This window comes from Zootermopsis nevadensis, unplaced genomic scaffold (assembly GCF_977971745.1).
Source record: "Zootermopsis nevadensis isolate Lab colony 2312 unplaced genomic scaffold, Znev_1.0 Znev_ptg000002l, whole genome shotgun sequence".
Lineage (NCBI taxonomy): Eukaryota > Metazoa > Arthropoda > Insecta > Blattodea > Termopsidae > Zootermopsis > Zootermopsis nevadensis.
The window spans coordinates 19,149,169-19,171,279 of NW_028259134.1; the positions used below are offsets into that span (position 1 = coordinate 19,149,169).

At 37.5% G+C, this 22,111-nt stretch overlaps 2 protein-coding genes across 5 annotated transcripts; one reads left to right on the forward strand and one right to left on the reverse strand.

Moving 5' to 3' along the window:
• Positions 1-97: 97 nt before the first annotated feature.
• LOC110836292 (uncharacterized) lies at positions 98-2,052 on the forward strand. The gene is made up of 4 exons (XM_022077360.2): positions 98-298; positions 495-535; positions 676-872; positions 1,437-2,052. The coding sequence occupies exons 1-4, from the start codon at positions 214-216 to the stop codon at positions 1,492-1,494; spliced, it is 381 nt and encodes a 126-aa protein (XP_021933052.2). The 5' UTR covers positions 98-213; the 3' UTR covers positions 1,495-2,052.
• Positions 2,053-2,581: 529 nt separating this feature from the next.
• LOC110836303 (uncharacterized) lies at positions 2,582-14,330 on the reverse strand. 4 transcript variants are annotated; one of them, XM_022077390.2, is made up of 10 exons: positions 14,218-14,330; positions 10,305-10,687; positions 9,082-9,230; positions 8,415-8,549; positions 7,664-7,894; positions 6,979-7,162; positions 6,562-6,691; positions 5,807-5,960; positions 5,108-5,221; positions 2,582-4,829 (listed from the first exon to the last, which is right to left on the reverse strand). In XM_022077390.2, the coding sequence occupies exons 2-10, from the start codon at positions 10,681-10,683 to the stop codon at positions 3,708-3,710; spliced, it is 2,598 nt and encodes an 865-aa protein (XP_021933082.1). In that variant the 5' UTR covers positions 10,684-10,687; positions 14,218-14,330; the 3' UTR covers positions 2,582-3,707. The 4 variants fall into 4 exon arrangements, with proteins under 4 accessions (XP_021933082.1, XP_021933078.1, XP_021933081.1 ...); XM_022077386.2 differs by lacking the exon at positions 14,218-14,330 and adding an exon at positions 11,041-11,286; XM_022077389.2 differs by lacking the exon at positions 14,218-14,330 and adding an exon at positions 10,898-11,286.
• Positions 14,331-22,111: the final 7,781 nt, after the last annotated feature.

Sequence of the window (22,111 nt, forward strand, 5' to 3'; positions counted from 1 at the left end):
CTATCCCTTACACAGACATGAAAAGATTTATAATCGTTTTGAAAGGGGGTCATTTAAGACAGCATTACTATCCACTGAGCTGCCGCCGCCAATTGTAAATCTTTCATGGAAAGATGGCAGTCTACGCTTGCTGCTACGGAATTCATTTTGTTGATTGGGGTAAAATGATGTTACAAGTGATACCAAATTAAAGTGGTTTGCAGTTACGTAACAATGTCTGCTGTCTATAGGAATGCCGTTGCTATCGCCGATAAGTTCGTGCCTCCGAGGCTTCAACCCTTATGGAATCACGAAGCAGGTAAACCTAGTTTTACTTCGTCATTCGTAGTTGTAGATGTCACAGTTCAGGGTGGAACATTAAACCACTGGTACATAAACAAAATCCAAAAGATTAGTCATAAGCATTCCCATAACACATGAATCAGTCCACCAAACTATACCTGATCTGCCACCTATTCAGTTTCAACTAAATGCTTTTCATTTGTTTGTTTCAGGTCCCAAAACAATCTTTTTCTGGGCTCCAGTCTTCAAATGGGTATTTTTTTTCACATTTAATTTGTGGAAAGAATTTATATTTCTAACAAACGAGACAAATTTACAAATTACGTAACCTGAGATGTCTGAATCATATCTTATTATTCTAGAATTGTGGAAAGTACACTGTTTTCTTTACAGAGTCTTGTCATTGCTGGACTGGGGGACCTTGCTCGTCCAGCTGAGAAACTTAGCATCCCACAGTCTGCTGCTCTCAGTGCCACAGGTCTTGTCTGGTCACGGTATTCCATGGTTATTATTCCCAAGAACTATAGTCTATTTAGTGTAAACGTATTTGTCGCCCTGACTGGCCTGTACTCACTGGGAAGAGCCCTGAAGTAAGTATATGCTGTTGATTTAGCTCAGATACCATGTTAAATTTGCACAGACATTTGAAAAGTCATCACAGTTCAAAGTCATAATTTCCTTAATCACCAATTATTTCCTGTCATTAGTCAATTGCTTAGTGTTTATAAACTTCGCAAACTCAATACATAATTTATCTTTAAATAATATATATTGTTATGCCAGTGGTATATATATACGTTCGCTACAATTTGTTGTTCCAAGTCTATTTCCCATTCACATGTCACTTAGAAAGCATCCTGAATGAACTTTCTTTCACCTTTAGATTTCAAATGTCTTGTTTTTCATTAATATAAGAACAAAAATGTTTGCAGTAGTGGAGTACATGTTTTCCAGATAACACTCCTTGCTAGTTTGCAACCTTGTTGGCCTTTTGTCTTCATTTATTTGAGATGCCACAGTATTATTTTTGTAAAACTAATCACACTCACTACCACTGCACATTGCTGTACCCTGAAATTAGTCCAATACTCTTACCAGAATAATTTTGATTCCTATTTTATACAATGTTTGTAAGAAATTTGTTCATATTTCAGCTATCAATATAATGTTAAGGGGAAAGCTGCAACTACAATAACATCGGCAGCCAGCTAGTGAAGTTATAATTCATACCCAGACAGAGCTTATGTACATAGAAACAAGTGTTTGATCAAGTGGAAAGTTCAATTTTTACACAGTTTTAGTGATAACAATAACTACACGTATTGTAGACTACATTGTATTCTTCAAATATTAGGTTTGGTGCTGCTATGAGACATTAAAATTTTATAGTATTTTAAAGGTTACTGTTAATTATGTATACTGTGCTGTGCAGAAAATTTGGTTAAGAAATATAACCATTGCACATACATATCTATTTTTAAATATATGAATTTTTAGAGGCTCAATATATGTTGATTTATTCAGTTCTGCTGGCTTGTAGATATATTTGTTTTGGTTGTAACAGTTTAGAAATGTGCAAGATTTTATTTTAAAAAGCTGGTACCCAAAGAATTATTTTAATTGGATTAATCCCTATAAAGTACAACATATCAATACTGAATAACAAATATATAAACAAATAGCTATTCCACTATAAACTAGAAATCAGTTGTATCATCTAGCTCTTATGCCAAAATGTTGAAGTTTAAATATAGAACATGAATATGTTTCCTTGAGTGTTATGTTAGTCCCAATAAATATAATACACCATCTTGCCTTCTAGCATGTTGGAGCATGCACTACATTTGGATGTTATATATTAACACATGGAGAATCTTGTGTTGTAGGATGTAAGTTTTCCCGCAGCAAAAAACTGTTTGGTTACATTAACCCTTTAAAGCATAGTGATAATTATATTTACTGCCTGCTCTAGGAAACAATAATTCTGAATTTTGCCCACAAATTGTATTTGTTAGTTTCATATGATTCTCAGAGGAGAGGACTGAATTTTTAAATATTAGTAAAATGAGCTTTGACTTCAAAGGGTTAAATTCATAACCTTAATTTCCAGTACATAAGTATTACTGTAAACTTACCATTTGGATCTACACTGCAATCTGCTTATAGAAGACATGGCTTCTTGGTTGCTTCCTTAAAAAGTTCTTTGTCATAATCTGCACTACACAAAACCACATTTTAACATATAGAAGTTCTTAATGAACTATTTGCACTACAGAAAAAAAAGTCTCCCAGCACAAGATAAGATCCATAAATACATATTTTATAGCACACATTTTTCACATTTCAAACAAGACTCCATTACAATCTTCTGATCACAGATGATCTAATGATAAGTACAAAATAGTAGAAATATGATAAGAGTGCCATCTGTAAACTCAATATTGAAATACATAATGACTGATTGGAGTAATTGAGATTAAATACAGATGGCAGTGGTCTTCATCAGGAAGTTCTTGGATTGTTTTAAAACTTATAGGAAAAGTTAACATTTTATAGTATTTAATAATGTGAAAGCAACAAACTTTCTTCAGCCATAACTATATGTGGACTACCAGGTGCAGTCAGCCCATGAAAGATAATATTTTTGGTAATGCCATGTGATATGCTGACATACTATGTGTAACTTTAAATATTTAGCACAAATGTGCCGGCTAGCTGCACAAAACAAAATTCATATGAGTTCAGCAAATCCTCCTTTCTGAGTTATGCTCCTTTTTCCCTTTCCACATGTCTCACATCATTTAAATATAAGTGACTGATGAACATTTTTTAAAGTACAAAAATTGTAGGTTTTCACCAAAATCAACATAATGCACTGTAATAACTGTAGAATATAAAAAAAGACTAAAATGATGGGTATGGCAAGTGATGTTATTTCAGCAAGTTCCAGTGATATAAAATAAAGCCTTTAAGTATACAGCAAATATAATAGTTCCACAAATACTCTATACCTTTCTATTACTTTGCCAGCCCGTGTTCACTATACAAAGTTTTCATGCATCTATGCATTATGCTAAGAAGATATATAGAGTGCAGCAACACACATTCTAACTCTTGGCACCGAATGGAGGTGAGTGACCAGCTCCTCACTCCTTGAAAGAACCCTCTGAGTACACACCGGATAGGAGACTAGATGGGGCCCACTGGTCACTGTTGCAGCAACAAAAAAATAACCCTTGCCAGGAATCACATCCTAGCTCTTCAGCCCATAACAAGTCTCCCCCCCTCCCCCAGTTATCCATACAGTGATTGTAATCCAGAAAGCCAACATATAAAATATCAATCTATTAAAAGAAACCCTCTTATGCACAGAACAAGGGAAAACAGGTACAATCATAAACTCTATGCAACACTGCCAGATGCCATTAATTTCTTCCTCTTCCATTAGAGCCATCATCAGTAGTTTGATTGTTAGTGGCTTCAAGGCGAGACTGAATGATCAAGGACAGGTTTTGTACAATGTTATGCTGAACACGTGGTGAGATGGTACAGTGCCTGGCAGCACCTCGTCTGATCTGTGATACACTCTGCAGGACAGAACTACTGGGTCCATCTCTTGCACGTCGCAAAGGCTGAACTGATGAACCCGCATTCCGACTCGCAGAAGCGCTGTTTCTGGCACAGTTAAAGCTCCTTGATCCTGCTTGCTGTGGGGCATGCCCTGGCATTTCATGCCGATGAGAGAGATGTGAATTGCATATGTATGGGACAGGTGGGATTGTGACTGTAGAAGTTAACCCCAGAGATGACAGAAATGATGCCAATTGCTGTTGTCGAGTGGTAGTATCTCTGTTTGAAAGAACAACAGAAGTTACAACTGGCTCTACTTGATTAGAGGGAGAATTACTGCTCCTGCTTCTGCATGATGTACTGCTTCCAGGTGCATCATTGCCATAGGACTGCTGCTGATAACCACAGCCGTCCACAACACATACCTTCCTTTGATTAACCACAGAAGAGTTCAGATGATTCTGCCCCAGTTCTCCATTACCCTGTGTTTGCACGGCTGTCAGATTTCGGACTCCGTGTGCAAGGCAACCGCCATGTAAAGCACAGTGTGTAAGTCCCCCATTAGAATGACAATGTGACCCCGGAACAAAACTGTCGACATTTGTATGCTGTGACACCCCTCGAGAGGACTGTGGCTGGTACAAAGGGACAGATGCATCTGGATGATGATGATGAGGTTGAGAATGTATGCCAGAACTCACCACAGGCACCATTACCCTACCCGTGTTACCAGTATCGTTGACTGGTTGGGCTCTCTGAGTATCCCCAGAGGAGACACTCCAGGCCGGCTGAGATGTCACGCTGAATGGCTGACCAATTTGTACTGGGGGTAGCAAATGCTGATATTGAGCTAGCTCTTCCACAGTCACCTCCCGGGCATCTTGTCCAATCCTCTGCATCGGAATGTGCCCCACACATCTGTTGCACTGCATGGCCATCATCGACTGTCTGATGTGCTGCACGTTCTCAATCTGCTCCTGCAGCACAAACACAAACATTCTCCATGCCAAAGTTGTTTCCTGTTACTTTGCTTATTTGACAAAATATCATATCCACAGATTATGTAGCATTAACTGGGATGATGATACGGATGGCTTGTGGGAAGACTCTGACAGATGGCCAGGCCTCCAATGGCATACCATCAAATTCCAACCAGTAGTTCCAGAGTTTAAACAAGTAGACAGATCACATACACATTCATTTTGTGCATGCCATGCAAAGAATACAATAATAACTGAGTCATTCTAATAGTCACCTGTAGTGTTATTTTGTGACAGAAATCCTCCAATTTATCAGCTACTGGCACCTCCTGCAGGCACTGTTTAACTTCACTTTTATCTTCCTTTGAGTCATCAACGTCAGGTACAATCTAAATGAAAAGCAACAGCTAGTTACTCCTATGTCTAAGCACTCAAGAACTATGAAAGCCATAGAGACAAGCTACAGAGAACTGAATGGTTAGCTCCGTGGTCTGGCTGGCTTCATCCCTGATATGGCACATCCAAACACACTGAAAAGCAGTCCAAAAGAACCTCGCAGCTACTGTTACAGAATGGTGTCCCATATATAAGGTAATGTCCCTATTTCAAAAATTTCTCCCACTGCCTTGTAAAGGGCTGTTATGACATAAATATTCCATATTTTAGTTGCCCTGATATGTTTAATCTGTTTCATAATGCTATATCAACTGAGCATTTATATAGCAACAGACAAGACATGAAAAGATGTAAATGATGATTCTGAATGGATGAGGATACAGCCATGGCCAATTTTAAGCTACTATCCCCAAATCTGCATGACATGAAACCATATTCCTCAGGATAGTTGGAACATGGCTAAAGTCAAGACACCTCTTACATAAATATCAATGTGCAGCTTAATCTGCCTACACAATAGCTTTTCTCCTTTCAACAGAGAACTAACTGAAACAACAATAAATGCTGTAGTAACATACCTGTAAGAGTTTGTCAGGGTTTGTCTCCAGCTTGCTGCTTGCAATAATGACCATGAGGGAATCTAACACTTCAGATGCAGTCATTCGCTTCTGAGGCTCCAGGATCAATAGTTGACGGATGAGTGCTATTGTACTCTCAGACACTCTGCCATCACTGTGAGAAAACACACACAAACCATATCAGAACAAGCAATTGTCCTACATGACATTACGACACTAACTTTTTCCTTGTTGCCAATTAGACAGGTTCTCCTATGACTGTTATGACGCCGTCTAGTCATTGCTGATTTTATATTACCTACGATTCGTTATCTTTTATAAAACCTGCAGGATCATTACCATATTCACAAGAACCCACCACTCGTCTCCACCCTCGGCCAGATGAATACCATCCTCATATCCTATTTCTTTAAAATTTGTTCATTATCATCCTCCTATCTGAATGTACTTGTGTAAAATCATGAAATGTTGAATCCATATTGATGATAAGCTCTGTTAACAATACATTTTTATGTGAAACAAATTAATATCAAGACCAATGAGAGATTTAAAATTACAAGGAACTTATGTATGTGTAAAATAAATATACTCAATATTGGAATATACTTTCGCCTTAAAGAATACCTGAAAATGTCTAAAAGCTATTTTACGACAACTGTCCACATATAAAAAGAAACTAGGTTAACACAGCACATTCAGAAGGCAGTATACTGAAACTAATTCCACTAGAAGCCATCGTACATAAAATAACTTTCCTTGGAATGGAGTAATCAGCAGCTTTGATCTTGCTGAACAGTTGCGTTGGACTGGAGTCATAGAATGGGAATTGGCCATACAGCATAGTGAACAGTACCACGCCCAGTGCCCACATGTCTGATGGCTTGCCTGAAATGAAGTGTCATGCTTGTTGTACACTCAGTCCCACACCACAACGTTCATTCCTTCCACAGAGAAAAAGGAATACAAACACTCTTCAGTGTTCAGATCCTGAATGCACAATTGTACAGTTCAGGACATTATTCATGTTCGATCACAGCATAACACCAGGCATTTGAGCCTTGCTCCACAGTGAAATATTGTTGTTATTCACATTCCTTATACAATGTAACCATGGTAGAAGAAGTACGGCCTAAAACGAGAACTTTGTGACATTATCACTCTGCATTACTCACCAAGGTAAGGCTTTCCACACAGGACATCAGGAGAAATATACGCGGGAGACCCTCGCTGGTCCTTCAGTAGGTCATTCTCACTACCCAAGTGCTTCCCCAAGCAAAAGTTGGTGATGGTGACACGATGCGTGCGGCGATTTAACACCAGGTTACCTAATTTCAGGTCTCGATGGACGATATTCCTCTATAAAGAATTCAAAGTATAATGTATATAATACACTTAATCAAATCTAAATATTACATTTTAGAGTCTTAACTCACAATGATGAGAAGTGTGCACTATATACTAATTATGCATCATGCCATGCAGATATATATATATATATATATAGAGAGAGAGAGGGGGGGGGGGAGAGGGAGGATTGGAGGTATAGTTCCACACATTCTTAAACCTAACACTTGATGGAGATGAGTGGCTAGCTTCACCTCCACGGAAAGAATCCCAGCACCCAATGAGTAGGTGGGTGGATTGACTCCGGAGCCAGTCTGTATGTAGTAGTGATAAGAGAGAGTCCTGCGCTGCCATAATCAAACTGTAATCATTCATCCCACAAGCCTAGACACTATACTGAATTACTTATCCTGGCTATCAATACACATACTAAATTTCTTTCTCACTATTCATTCAGGAGGATGGTGTGACAAGATCAGGCAACTCAGCTGACTCTTAACAAGCTGACTTTACCTTGTGCAAGCTGTCGACTACTCGAACTGTGTCGTAGAATATAACGATACTCTCCTTCTCGCTTAGTTTTTTCTCCCGTATGACGTAGTGCTGGAGGTTCAGGAGGTCTGTACTGTGGGAGCTGAAGTCATGCGCACATAGGCAGTCCAAAACAAGGCACAGTCTCTGCTTCATTCGGCCAGTGTACAGAAGGCTGCCATTTTCTGTCTGATGTTCCTCAAATGCACTATCCTGAATCATAACAAGTCCATATTATATAATATGTTCAAAAAGAGACACAACCACTGACTAAACATACCTGATGAATCACAGCTTTATAAAGTGTGTATTATTCAGCAAAAATACTAACTTTTTAAAGTTGTGATTCATCAGGTATCCCCATATTTATGCAGGGAATACAATGGCCACCACTTTTAACAGTTTCTGTTAAGTAATTTCTTCCACTGGTTGCATTTCTTTCTGAACATACCATAGTAAAATATAAACCCTTCAGTACTTGTGAAGTCAAGAAAACTCTGAAAGTGATGGCATGCAAAATCTTGTACATATCAAAAGAAGTGGAAAGAATGTATGAAAACATAAAAAATGACAGTGCTTAATACAAATTATTTGAGAGATCAAGGAAAACGTGGGGAAAGAAAGTGAGGGAAGACTTGAAACAGAAACTAGAAAGAGTAGACACACAAAAGACAGTGGACTGAAAATGGAGTCATAAGATGCCTCACTAATTATACTGAGACAAACAAATTACTTTAAAGAATCCATGATGATGAATGACTCCATCTTGATTGTGAAGAAGTGAGAGGAGCGAGTACTCAGTGTGAAGCAACATCTTTCCCTGCCGATCATCCTGAGTCTCTTCTTCGGCATCCTTCAATGTTAAGACCTGAAATTCCAGTACCTTGGAATTAGCATCACATCAACAAATAGCTACACTCACCCGTATCTAGTTACTACTTTCTCAACCCTGTACTGGGGCACTGCAGCCTAGTGTAAATCACACCACATCACCAAGCCCCAGAAATAATGTTGACATGTGAAATGTGATATCTGATTCTGACACTAACAAAAATTACAAACAGAAAAAAAAGTTCTCTGCCAAATACTCAGATATAAAACTGATCAAGTTACTGGGAAATTTAGGATATTACATGATAAGGTATTTCAAAACTTACGCAGGTCACCTAGTGATATTTTGTAAATTACAATGTGCTGGACACTTACCTTGGCTGGAAGAAAAAAAAGCATGCATAGTTTTGTTGGGAAGATTTATTGGAAAATGACAGTTCTGAATATGAATAAACAGATTAGACAATAATATTAATCCTAAGAGAAACTGGTTATAAAAGAGTGGTAGACAGAACTGCCTCAGGACTGTGACGACTAACATTGGGAGGGAGAGGGGGGGAAATACCCACCTTTAATGTGTAGAAGTTATCAGTCCCATGTCTCCTGGCTAAACACTGGACAATACTTCTGACAGGGGAATTCCCCAGTATTGGGCCCAAAAGGTATGGACCCGCTCTCTTTACTGTCTTTGTGTTCACTGACGTACCAGATTTTGGAACTTGAGAAAAAAGAGATTAAAATACTATTTTCGTGGGAACAAAATCTTATACAAGCATAAACATCGTCACATGTACATACAAAGAAGAAAAAGGTACATCCTTACAAGGAAGTAACCTGTTACTTTTACTTACACAGTGTTCATACATTACACTATTTACACACATGTATTTATAGATATACTAGTGAACATAAAACAAATACATTTTCTCATATTTAGATAATAACAATTACAGATGTAGCCACAAGGGAAGGTGGCTTCATGCAAACACGTGCCATACTGTTTGTAACAAAACAATGAATTCAAGAACATTATGAAAGTGTAACCATGAACTTCAGCCTCTTTCAGTACACACACATCATTTTCCACCAAAATTCTGCTAATACATGGGTTCTACTGATGCTTACGACATCCAACACAAACACACTCAAATTAAATAAAACAAAAATAATTAAATATAACCTGACCTTCCACTGTGTTTTGACTTCTTGCAAAAATACAAAAACCTTCAAATATGAGCAAAAGGTATTTGTTTTAAATGTGACAGTACAACAACAGATATATGATGGTAAACAGCACACCTCTATTAACACACCACGGAGGTAAAAGAGGCAAGTAACTGGTCACTGTATTGTACAGATAATTGAGTCTATGTAATAGTTGCTCAGCTAGTCAACAAATATCCTGCCTTTCGTGAAACTAAAAGGTTCCCTGCCACGTTTACAAGATAATTAAATATAAGACACACCTTTAAGATACATGTATCATAGTTGTAACTGGTTAATTTGGAAAACACATGTTGAATATATTATCCTCAAAATAAGTTCAGCATCTCAGTTGTGAGGACAGTAATAACTGATGCTTTAAATTTAGTTTACTTTCCTTATATCATGTTGTGCTGCATAATATTGAGAAATTCAATCCATGAAACACAAATAAATACTAATTTGAATTCTTCTACTGAAATAACCAAACTAAATGACGAATTCTGATATATAGTTGCAGTTGTTTTCACATAATATTATGAAAATACTTAGATAAATTTATGAAAATAATTGCATTTGAAGTACTTACTCTCAAATTTTCTTCTCTTATTTTCACTGATGTGCTCAATATGGGTTCCAAAACGTGTACTGAAATGTCTTTCTATACGCTGTGCTTGGTCTATCGTTTCTTGTTCACCATCAGAAGGCACCTCACATTCTGGGACCTCCTGCATTCCCCCTTCAGTCTTGCTTTTAAAAACGCACCTCTTATGTTCACTAGCCATTATAATTCTCGAATATTTATTGCCACTGTGTATCTCTGCTCTCAGTGGGAAGTTACTCCGCTCAGTTTGAAAAGTATTACTCAATATCAAACTAGAACTTTGGCTGACTCTGGGTGAAAAATTATCAACACTCATTTCGTTGTCTTCCAAAGAAACATTATTTATACTTGCTCCGTTTTCCATTGTACTGGACAAAACAAATTATTTCTTTGATACACTACTGTTCATTCCCTTTTTTAAACATATATTACACTTTGAAACAGATGATGCATTATGTATAAATTCCACTCTGTAAAATAATTTACTTAACTTGAAATTTATTAAATTGTAAATCGTTATGTAAATAGCTGCAATAACTACAACATTAAATTTGTACTGCTACTGTATTCGTATTTACTCTGTATTCGTAGTATGACATGTTCCACATCACTGACTTGTAGTATGAAGAATCTGTAGCACATAAAAAATTCTAATTCTAATTAAGACCAAAAACAAGCAGTGTCACTTAGAAAATACCCTTTCTAAATATACTGCTTATACCTCATTTTATAAAATTCCTCATTTAACCTCTACAAACTTTGCTGCAGACTCTTTACTTCCATAAATCTACAAAATGCCAACATTTAAAAGATGAAATCGCATAGTTTAGATTTGTATTTGACACGCAGTGAAGCGCACAGGTAACACAACTTAACAAATCCTAAGCAAGTTCATACAGTGTCACAACCAGTAGGGCTACTGTGGACACGCAAACAGAAGCTCACCTACTGAATTCTACCGACGAACGAAGTCAAACACACCTAACTAAAGTACGACGTGCCTAAAAAGGTACTGCCATCTGTTGAGAGACAACTAATCTAATGGACGTGAATTAAAGAAGACGTACATTCCGACTGCTAACATCTGGTGACAACAAACATTACTAATGATATCTGTTACGCAAGGAATCCTTATACTTGAGAAAGCCATAAAATGCAAACTGAAGATTCCTGACATCTATCGAGAACTAAGAAACTTGACAGAAGCGTAGCTGTTGAAGTCTGACATCTGTTGAGAGAAGCAGAACTAATTTACAAACTATTAATTACAGCTAGAGAGATGCTGACATCTATTAACAAACATCACCACTGTCACAAGAGGAAAATGATAAATGATATGGGCTATAAAATGCACCACCAGAAATTTTGCCATCTGTCGACAACAGGCTAAAGTCTATGGACATATACTACTGCTGAAGACTGGCATCTGATGACAAAATCAGAACTATTTACTTTACGGACCGTAAATTGCAGCACGGGAGATGCTGACATCTGTTGCGAACAAATATTACTACTGAACGTGTGGTGCTGTTGAAGTCTGACATCTGATGACAAAATCAGAACTATTTACTTTACGGACCGTAAATTGCAGCACGGGAGATGCTGACATCTGTTGCGAACAAATATTACTATTGAACGTGTGGTGCTGTTGAAATCTGACATCTGATAACAAAATCAGAACTATTTACTTTACGGACCGTAAATTGCAGCACGGGAGATGCTGACATCTGTTGCGAACAAATATTACTACTGAACGTGTGGTGCTGTTGAAGTCTGACATCTGATGACAAAATCAGAACTATTTACTTTACGGACCGTAAATTGCAGCACGGGAGATGCTGACATCTATTGCGAACAAATATTACTACTGAACGTGTGGTGCTGTTGAAGTCTGACATCTGATGACAAAATCAGAACTATTTACTTTACGGACCGTAAATTGCAGCACGGGAGATGATGACATCTATTGCGAACAAATATTACTATTGAACGCTAGGTGCTGTTGAAATCTGGCATCTAATGACAAAATCAGACCTATTTACTTTACAGACGGTAAATTGCAGCACGGGAGATGCTGACATCTGTTGCGAACAAATATTACTACTGAACGTGTGGTGCTGTTGAAGTCTGACATCTGATGACAAAATCAGAACTATTTACTTTACGGACCGTAAATTGCAGCACGGGAGATGCTGACATCTATTGCGAACAAATATTACTATTGAACGTGTGGTGCTGTTGAAGTCTGACATCTAATGACAAAATCAGAACTATTTACTTTACAGACGGTAAATTGCAGCACGGGAGATGCTGACATCTATTGCGAACAAATATTACTATTAAACGCTAATTGCTGTTGAAGTCTGACATCTGATGACAAAATCAGAACTATTTACTTTACGGACCGTAAATTGCAGCACGGGAGATGCTGACGAATTTGCCAAGTCTCTGCAGAAACAGAATTCCTAAACTGTATCCGAAATTAAAGCACATTACAGCGGCCTTTGGGTAGCCAGTGACGTATTGCATGACTGCCTCTTCCATTCGTTGTGTAATACGGCATTTAAAATATAAACTGGAAATTAAAACCACAGCATTAAGATCACTACAGATCGGATCGTTTGTAATGTGGTTATTATTATGTATGTAACCCTGCAATTTTTTAATTCTTATTTTTATTTCATTTATTTATTTTTTTGCAGAGACATTGATACAAATTACACTTAACATTGATCTTAACGTCGTCATATTTATTTTTGGGAAATTTAACTGTTATTTTGCGTCTGGCCATGCAGCGCTGAATAAGGAATGTTGAAGACATAATAAACGACAGAGGGAAAGAGAAACAGGAGACAAGAGAAACGAAGGAAAGAGGAAGAGAGAATTGAATGAAATAAATAAATGAAATCCAAGAAAGTCGTCAAGAACTTTTTGCAGCTACTGCTCAGCATTCATTAGGAGCAACTAAGAAAACTGCGAAAAATGTGAAACATTATGGCTTGGGAATCGGATCAGTAGCCCATCGAATAAGAGGAATCATTCGAGGTCATCCCACGGGGCGTCAATGCCGTGCGGCCGTAAGTTGCACCGAACAACCGACACAAACTCTCTCACACTAGCTGAACGTTCCCACGCAGCAAAACAGCTGCAAGACTCCGTCCGCCCCAAATACTTCGTTGCTTGGTTTTTACATTAGTTTCAATCAGAATGATAAATCAGTGTAGCAATGGGGCAAGGTTCTGGAAAACAACTACACCACCCCAATGAACAATGGACAGTTATTGATTACTATTGTCAGCTGCATGGTGTTGTAATTTTTATTATTACTAGAGCAGGGCGCTCCTTTCGGAGCTCCTCGGGGGGTTGGTTGCGTTTTAAAATCTTGTGTAAGAAACTAAACTGGAATGGGGGGTTAAAACACTTGACCAACCCCCATTCGGGGGAGTTGGTTGCGTTTTAAAAACTTAAATAACCCCCCTTCGGGGGAGGGTTAGTTGTGTTTCAAAATCTTAAGTAACACACTAAACTAACCCCGCTGTCTCTATCTGATATTATACTTCTTTACGTCGATGTTCAGAGGCCAACTGTTATTGGTCAGTCAACTTTCTACGTCCAGCCCCACCCTTACAAATCTTCGTCTGCTTTTTCCTCTTCTGTTTTTATTGAATACGTTTTCCTACGTTTATCAATGTGGATTTCCCTTCGGTTTTCTTTATTTGTTAGATAGGTCAGGTTTTTAAGTTCCTACGTCGCTATTCAGAGGACAATTGTTCTTGGTCAGTCAACTTTCTACGTCCAACCCCACCCTTGCAAATCTTCGTCTTAAAATCGATCATAATAGTTTTCGTAATCGTAATATATAGAGTATATATGAGTAGGATTATTAGTATCACTTTACCTTGTTGCAGTTGGATTTGGTACTTCAAATAGTTGATAACTTCTTTCACTTTTCTGATGTTTTAGGCCAACTGTCAGTCAATTTTTAATAATGCGACGTGCTGCTTCTGTAGCAGTGATAATGCGACTGGCTTGGTAGTGAAGCGTTATTTGTTTACTCGGCATTGTTGTGTTGTAATCGGCATTGTTGTGTTCCACAACAATGCCGAGTTTGTTTATAGTTGACATTGTTGATGACGTCATTTCTTGAAGACAACGAGGAATCACAAATTTTTATAATATATATAATAGAAGATTATGAATTTAATTAAATTATCATTATTATTATCGCAGCAGTTTGTTATTATTGCTATTGCATATTGAGTAAATGAAAGGAAGTTTGTCGAAGAAATTCTGCTAATCTACACACCAGTACTTACTTCTTAAGTTCCAGAACTATGGGTTGAATTGTATCAAAACAAAAAGTGCATTGTATGACATGAACTACACTAGAAACCAAACAATGTTCCCCCCCTCTGCGTTTTAGATTTCCTGAAACATCATACTTTATCTTGGGTTTCGTTAAATACCGATAGAAAACGAAGGTTGTATGTATATACGAAATAGGCCTGTATGATGCCACGCGTAGATACACGCGTCTTTATTATGTGTTTACATATTAGTGAGCTGACAATAACGGGATATTATTTTCCTACGTATTCTTATATTAATTTTTCAAGAAAGTTGATAACTAGCCATTTGGGCTTACAAAACTCTGTAATCACAAATCTATCCTCTCACGTATATGTAGGTTCGTTTCCTATCTATAATTACCAGAATTAAATACGCGGCACTTCACAACGAAACATCCGTTATTTTAATCCCGTATATTATAAACAGGGTGTGGGTATCTGAAGTGGGTTGTACAGGTGACAGGATAGGACCCATATAATAGCTTTAGTGAACGTGGTGATGAGCTTTCACATTTTATAAACGCAGGAACCGGATGAATAATCTATATAATCATTAGCTGCTCTTGTAAGCTTCTGTTCAACGTACTTCATTATAACGCTCAGTTAAATGTCGTAAAACACATTGGTAGCATACTGTGCTTCCTGGCCTGACCTGTATAATAATATTTACATGGGCCATATTTCGTTGAAACTGGTTTTGAAGCCTCAAATTTTTCCTTTAGTTTAAAGAAAAGATCCAAGAATTTTAATTTCCAAAACCTTTACATTCATACCCGCGACTATGTGAGCAATTTTTAACTTTGATTACAGTCTGAGTTATTCAGTTACTTATAAAGTCAAATATAAGGGAATGTCATAAAAGTAGTAGGTCGAAGACTGGTTTAATAACATTTCTAGGAAATATTACAATTTTATTAATATTATAGTGCCTTCAGGTTTGAAAGCCATTACGCTCATCTCTGACCAATCGGTTTCCCAAGTACGTTTCTTGTCATTCAATTCAATTCAATTAATTTAATTAAGTGTTTGCCAACAGCAAGAAGCCAATAACAGGCAAACACTGATAATACATACAATAATAATGAAATAATAATGGATAATAGTAAACAAACGGATTAACTAAACTTATACATGTACAGTATTAAATGTAACTGCCAAGTACAGGCAAACCCAAAATAGAAACAATATTAACACAGAGCAAAATTGAAGAAATATAAATAAAAACAAATAATCCACCTAGGGAACACTAATATAATTGTAAAACTTTAAAAAATATAAAAATACAGATAACGAAGCTAGATCATTTCCCTTGTTGAGAACGTTCGCTCAAGGAGACAATGTTTATGCTAAATACGTCCAAAGATTTACATACGTCATTTGCAGCGATGACGCACCTGGCTGAAGGGCCATGTCTTAGCGCACTGCTCACACTAAAAGTAGAAAATTCTCTTATTTGCCTCGCCGGCACACGTAAACCAACAGCGTCCATAACGGAATGGCAATTTATTTTGCCGTTAAAGACATTAATAAGAAATAACGCATCGAGATGTCGTCGTCTGGAATAAAGTGTTCTAAAATTTAAAGTAGATAGGATCAGTTCATATTTGCGGGGGATATTAAACTAGAAAAATCGGTAATTGCACAAACTGGCAAATTTTCTTTGAATATTTTCTAATTTATTAGAATCTGTCTGTGTAAGATTATTCCAAACGACCGAGGCATACTCAAGCTTTCAGTAATACGAATAAGTTTAAACGAATTATACCTAGAATATACTTTACTAGCAAAAATACACTCATTCAGGCTAAACTCTTTAATTACAGAAGAAAGATTAAAATATTTCTGTTTTTATGCTTTTCGAAGCTGTTACGCTCGATCTGTGGCCGCTAGTTCACCGCGCAATTATAAACTTATTTCTTGATATTCAGCAATTCAGAGAAGTTTAAAAGAATTACACATATAATTTACTTCCATTTCAAAAATACATTCATATACGCTAAACTCTTTTATTTTGTATCATGGATTAATTTAATTGTGCCAATGGCTTGACAAGATGGAGTGATCTTACGCCTACTTCGGGGCGCGATGCGCTTGGTGACGTCACTTTTACTTCTCCGAGGAATGCAGTGGCGAATCGACAACCCTCAGCACTGTTTCACTCCACAGAAAACAATCAATTACAAAAATATGTTACAATAATTTTCTATTTTAATTCAAACATAGAAAAGATACTAAATATCGCACGTAACTAAAATACTATTAATGCAATTCTCTCCTGCGCCCAAGCCCCATTTCCAGCCTTGGACTATAAGTCTCCAAAATGTAATTCTTGCGCGCATATCATTATCCTCATATCTAACAATTTCAGTTGTAGAGAGAAAACACTGAAGCTCCACGTCACGTAATTATCTCCGTTCTCTTGTCCACTTACTCTCCTAAATCCAAAAAATACCCTCAACTTCTTATATTCTATTGTCGCTGTTATTTATTTGTGGTCTATCAGTAGCTCGAATTCATGAATAATGAATCAGAAAGGATGGATAAGGAAGCGGTCTTGGCATTTGCCTGGAGGAAAACCACGAAAACACTCAGGTAGGATGATCTCTCTGCGGGCCTATATTTGAAGCCGGGACTTCCCGAAAGAGGTTGTGTAATCAAACAATAATTGTGTTGTTACCCTGTTTATCGAATTTTAAAACTGGTATGAGACTACGTCCAAAATATAGGCACGCATTGATTTGTTATAATGATATTGATCTTTGCACTATTTCTGTTATTCAGATTACAAAATCAACCACTGGTTGGGTGATAACAGAGACATCTGTTGGAGAGCATTAATCAGACATTCTGGTGGTTGCTTCAGCGCGACCTTGGAATACGTATCGAGTGGACGCAAAGTCATATACCTGCCAATTTTCTGTGCATCAGCCTTTTGTGGTAGACCTGCTTTAGGTATAGTGAATTTAATTAACAACTTGCAAGTTTTTAGCACTTAGTATTAACTAATTAAGTTTGCAGAAGCTCAAAAAGTTCACAAATTACTGCCCACCAGTTTGTTAGGAGAACAGTGAGTGCTGGTTTATCGTGATGTTAATGAAGCTTTTAAAATAGTTTCTTAAATTCTGCCGTCATAATTCTAACTTATATCAGAAATTTATATTACAGGGATAGCAACTGCATAAGTACTATATAGAAGATTCATTAATTAGCATTAATTAGCACTAAAATCAGCTCGAAACTTTATAGTAATTTTGGCGCCATTTTTGACGATATGAAAGTGCAGCAAGAGGTGTAGCCATTTTGGATTTCCCAGCTTGTTTCTATTGCCAACATGAATATCAAAACATATGATGAAGTTTATTTGTGACTGTAAAGAAACACTCATTATAAAACTATAATAATTTTCAAAAATTTACAGTTAAACTGTATAATTAATATGTACAATATCCATTAGTTTTCATTAAAAATTTGTTAGAAATTTTGTATGAATTTTGGTGCCATCTGTGACGGTAGAGAAGTTTATTTCAAAAGATGTAGCAATTTTTTAATTTTAAGCTTAATCTTGGCGTCAACATGAATATTAAGACTTGCGATGAAACTGATATGTGACTGTAAGGAAGCACTCATTATAACATTATAATAATTTTTGTAAGGTTTACAATTATGTTTTCGATTTTAATTGCACATTGTCAGGCTATGAACTGCATGATTACTGTTCACCATAATCATTAACATGGGGGATCATTTGTAAAATTTAGAAGCATTTTGCTGCTCCTTGTTTGATACTGAAATCTCTTCACATTTGTCCTACTTAGGTTGCATATTTTACCCATATATGATGTTGCTTGTCTGAATGCTTTTATGACAGTGCTTTTAAAATTGCATTTATTGGGTGCATGATTTATACACAATTCAGAATATACAAGCCTGCACTCATTAAATATTCTCCTTTACATCATTGCTACACATTGGTTAAGTAAAAGTATTAACTCTTCAGTGTGCTGGTGCTGTTATTAATACTTATTTAATTTTGATTGGTTTCTTCCGGCTAGTAGAACTGGACAGATAGCTTATCAATAAACTTCCACAGTTAATACAGCAACGTTAAATATCCTTATGTGGTAAACTGATATAGTATCCCTGATTCTGTAAACAGTTAAAAACAATTTGTTTCAGTCTCCTTCAGTATAAAGTTTAATCATAAACTGTTCATGGATGGTGCTTCTCATACTTAACCACCGACAGACAGACAGACACGACAAAACAAAAGCAAATATACACTACATTATATACGGTTTGTGCCGAAAAAACTGTTTGCAAAATTAAACATCATTACCCTCATAGTAACGTTGAAAGAAATTGTGAACTTGTGAATGCTGAGGGCAGTTAATTAAAATAATACACAAATAAACAAATAAATAACTAACAGAATAGTTAACAAGCATTAAACCAGTCTAGAAATTGTGCGATTGAGTAGAACTAATATTATCCGGTTTTCCAACCACAGTTTTAGATGCTAATCTTGTTTCCATCTTTGTGCTGTATGTCACTCATAGATGACAGTGTGAACAAAAATTAAATTTGTTAGGAGTTTACGGTTGCACCAAGAATTTCGTGTTAATATGATACTAGCCATAAGCTATTAACATCTTTTCACTTTGAGGTAGGTCTGTGAATTATACTCAGTTATTACTAGAATTATAATATAATTTTAAATTCTTAAAAGTATTTAAAATCTTTTGGCGTCTGAGTTTCACATAAAAGTTATTTTGTGGCAGTTTCCACACATGAACTGTACAAATTACCAATCTTTCTGCATGACTAACATACTAACAGAGTTAATACTTCATTATTTATTCTTCTGATTGTGGGTTGCCTTCTGTATGCATGGCCGGCAAATACTAATACAATATGTACGTTCATATCTGCCCCCTGCCATGTTCTGGTTGTTTAGATTTAGAAAAAATGTGAATTCCCTTTCATGGATAGCCTTAATAATAATAACAATAAATATCAATTACTACTCGCTGACATTAAGCTTATTCCGGCATGCCAGCGTAACGCTGAAGCAGCTCAGCCGCATGCAAAAGACCGTCCTTCTCGGGTCGCTCCGACTACTACGCGTGCGCACGATCCCGACTCGCTGTAGCCGCACATCTCGTGGGCCGCAAGCAGTCCGAAGTTTTTGGCTGTTTGTGGGCCAACCAAACAAATTTTAAAAAAAAAACCGTCAAATGTATTATGAATGTTGATTGTTTGAATTTTCTGTGCTGATATAGAAGCTGAATTTTGAAGAAACAAGCAATGAATTATATATCGTTTCTCACACTGTCACTCGATCTTTAACAAATTCCCACAAGAAAAAATTTAAAGGCGTTAGATCCGGGGAACGAGGTGGCCAATGTATTGGTGCGGCCCGACCGATCCACTGACCTGGGAAACGGTTGTTGAGGTACTCGCGCACTTCTCCGAGGTAATGAGGGGGTGCACCGTCTTGCTGGAAGTGAATGCGTCCTTCCTAGTCACCTTCGTCAAGTGAGGAATGAGAAACTGTTGGAGAATGTCCAGATACACAATGCCGATAATGGTCTTCTCCATGAAAAAGAAGAGGCCGTACACTTTATCTTTGCTGAGGGCGCAAAACACATTAACTTTTGAACTGTCACGAACATATTCCAGGAAGACACGTGGATTTTCACTACCCCAAATCATGCAGTTGTGGGTGTTGACCTTACCAGTGATATGGAACGTGCTTTCGTCACTGAAAAGTACTGAGTCCAGAAATCCTTCGTCGTCTTCAACCCGCCGTAACATTTCCGTACAAAATTCCTTACGAGCCAATTTATCACCATCTGAAATGGCTTGCACCATGGACGCTCTTAAGTGTAAACGTCTTCGTAACACTCGCCACACAGTCACATGTGGAATCCCACTTTCCCAGGAGATGCACGTCTCGTTGACTTGCTCAAACTTCGAGCGAAGCTCTCCCTAATCTGTTCCGCGGCGTCTTCAGAAACACGTGGCCTACCGGCTTTCTTGGTATGGCACACAGAACATCCAGTCTCAACAAAATTCCTGTGCCACTAGTAAATTGTAGGCCTACTGGGTGTGAAATTTCCTTCGAACTTGTGTAGCAGACTTTGTTTCTTCGAACCAAAACACAACAAGGTCGCTCCGCAACTGAGAAAGTAGCCATCCTGATCACACTGGCCGGGAGCGCTCGCTGTGGCGGTTTTCGGTACTACAGTTTATGAGCATGAAACTTGATGTGTTTGGCTAATTTGCGCGCGTCCTTTAAATAAATTTATATTCTCCTGCAAAGTTGTAAAGCTACTTTTGAAACACGGTGTATTATTTCTAATAAACTGTGCACTAGAGTGCAGAGGTTAGGGTGAATGCATTAGAGTGCAGAGGGTTTGATGCCATCAGATTGAACATTTTTAAAATGATGAACTATCGAAATTTGATATGCTTATCGGTTCACATAACCTAGCTGATTTCTGTATCCTCCGGTCTGTAGTGCGCAAAAAACATTTTGAAATTTAAATGTTACTTTATTATGAAAATTATTTGCGCACTGAATCGATGCACTAGTTACCTAACATCTGGACACAGTATTAAAATCCGTCATGATTTGAAAAATGTAATCTTGAATAATGTTAATGACTTGCTAAATTACGAAAGTTAAAAAAATAACATAATTTGGTGTGTATTTCAAGCTACTTAACGTGACAGAAATTCTGGTGTTCAGTAATTACTAAATTAACAGGCAAATGATCTCTATGGCAGGAAGGTTGGCAGTCCGTAGTTCTCAGTGCGTGGTTCGCGATTTTCACCATATGTGGTTTTAATCACGTTTGCCGTAGGGAACACAAAGTGTTTTACCGCGAATTTGTGAGACCTTTCTTCAAGCAAAGGAAGTGCAAATTGCTTTAACTGACATCCGTCTATTTATGCATTGTTACAAAGAATATAAATGTGTCACGGCGTCTCTTGTGATCCTCTCAGTTTCGCTTTTATTCGCGGTCAAAAATATTCAGACGCTGCTCTGAAGTGTGCGTGTTTATCCTTGAGGACTTGATCAGATATTGAGAGTTTCTTGTTTATGTTCGCGCGTGTTTACGGCGATTTCTAAGTATCTGTGGTGCAGTGTTGTGTTGTGCGATGTCAATGGCTGCAGCACTCCAGTGGAAACAGCAGTAGCAGACTTCGAACCGGGGGCCATGACAAGAGGAGCAACGCGCAAAACGTAACGTTAAAAAAACAAAACAGTGTCGGCCGAACTCTTAGTGGTTGAGGACCCATCCGAAGGAGGATGGGCCGGGTACTTGCAGCAAATCAGGTACGCCATAGCATCGGCACGGTCTTACCATGTCAGTCCGGTCACAGGCTGGTCATGATAATCTCATCGCACCTTGCCAGGCAACTCTGTATTTGATGCGG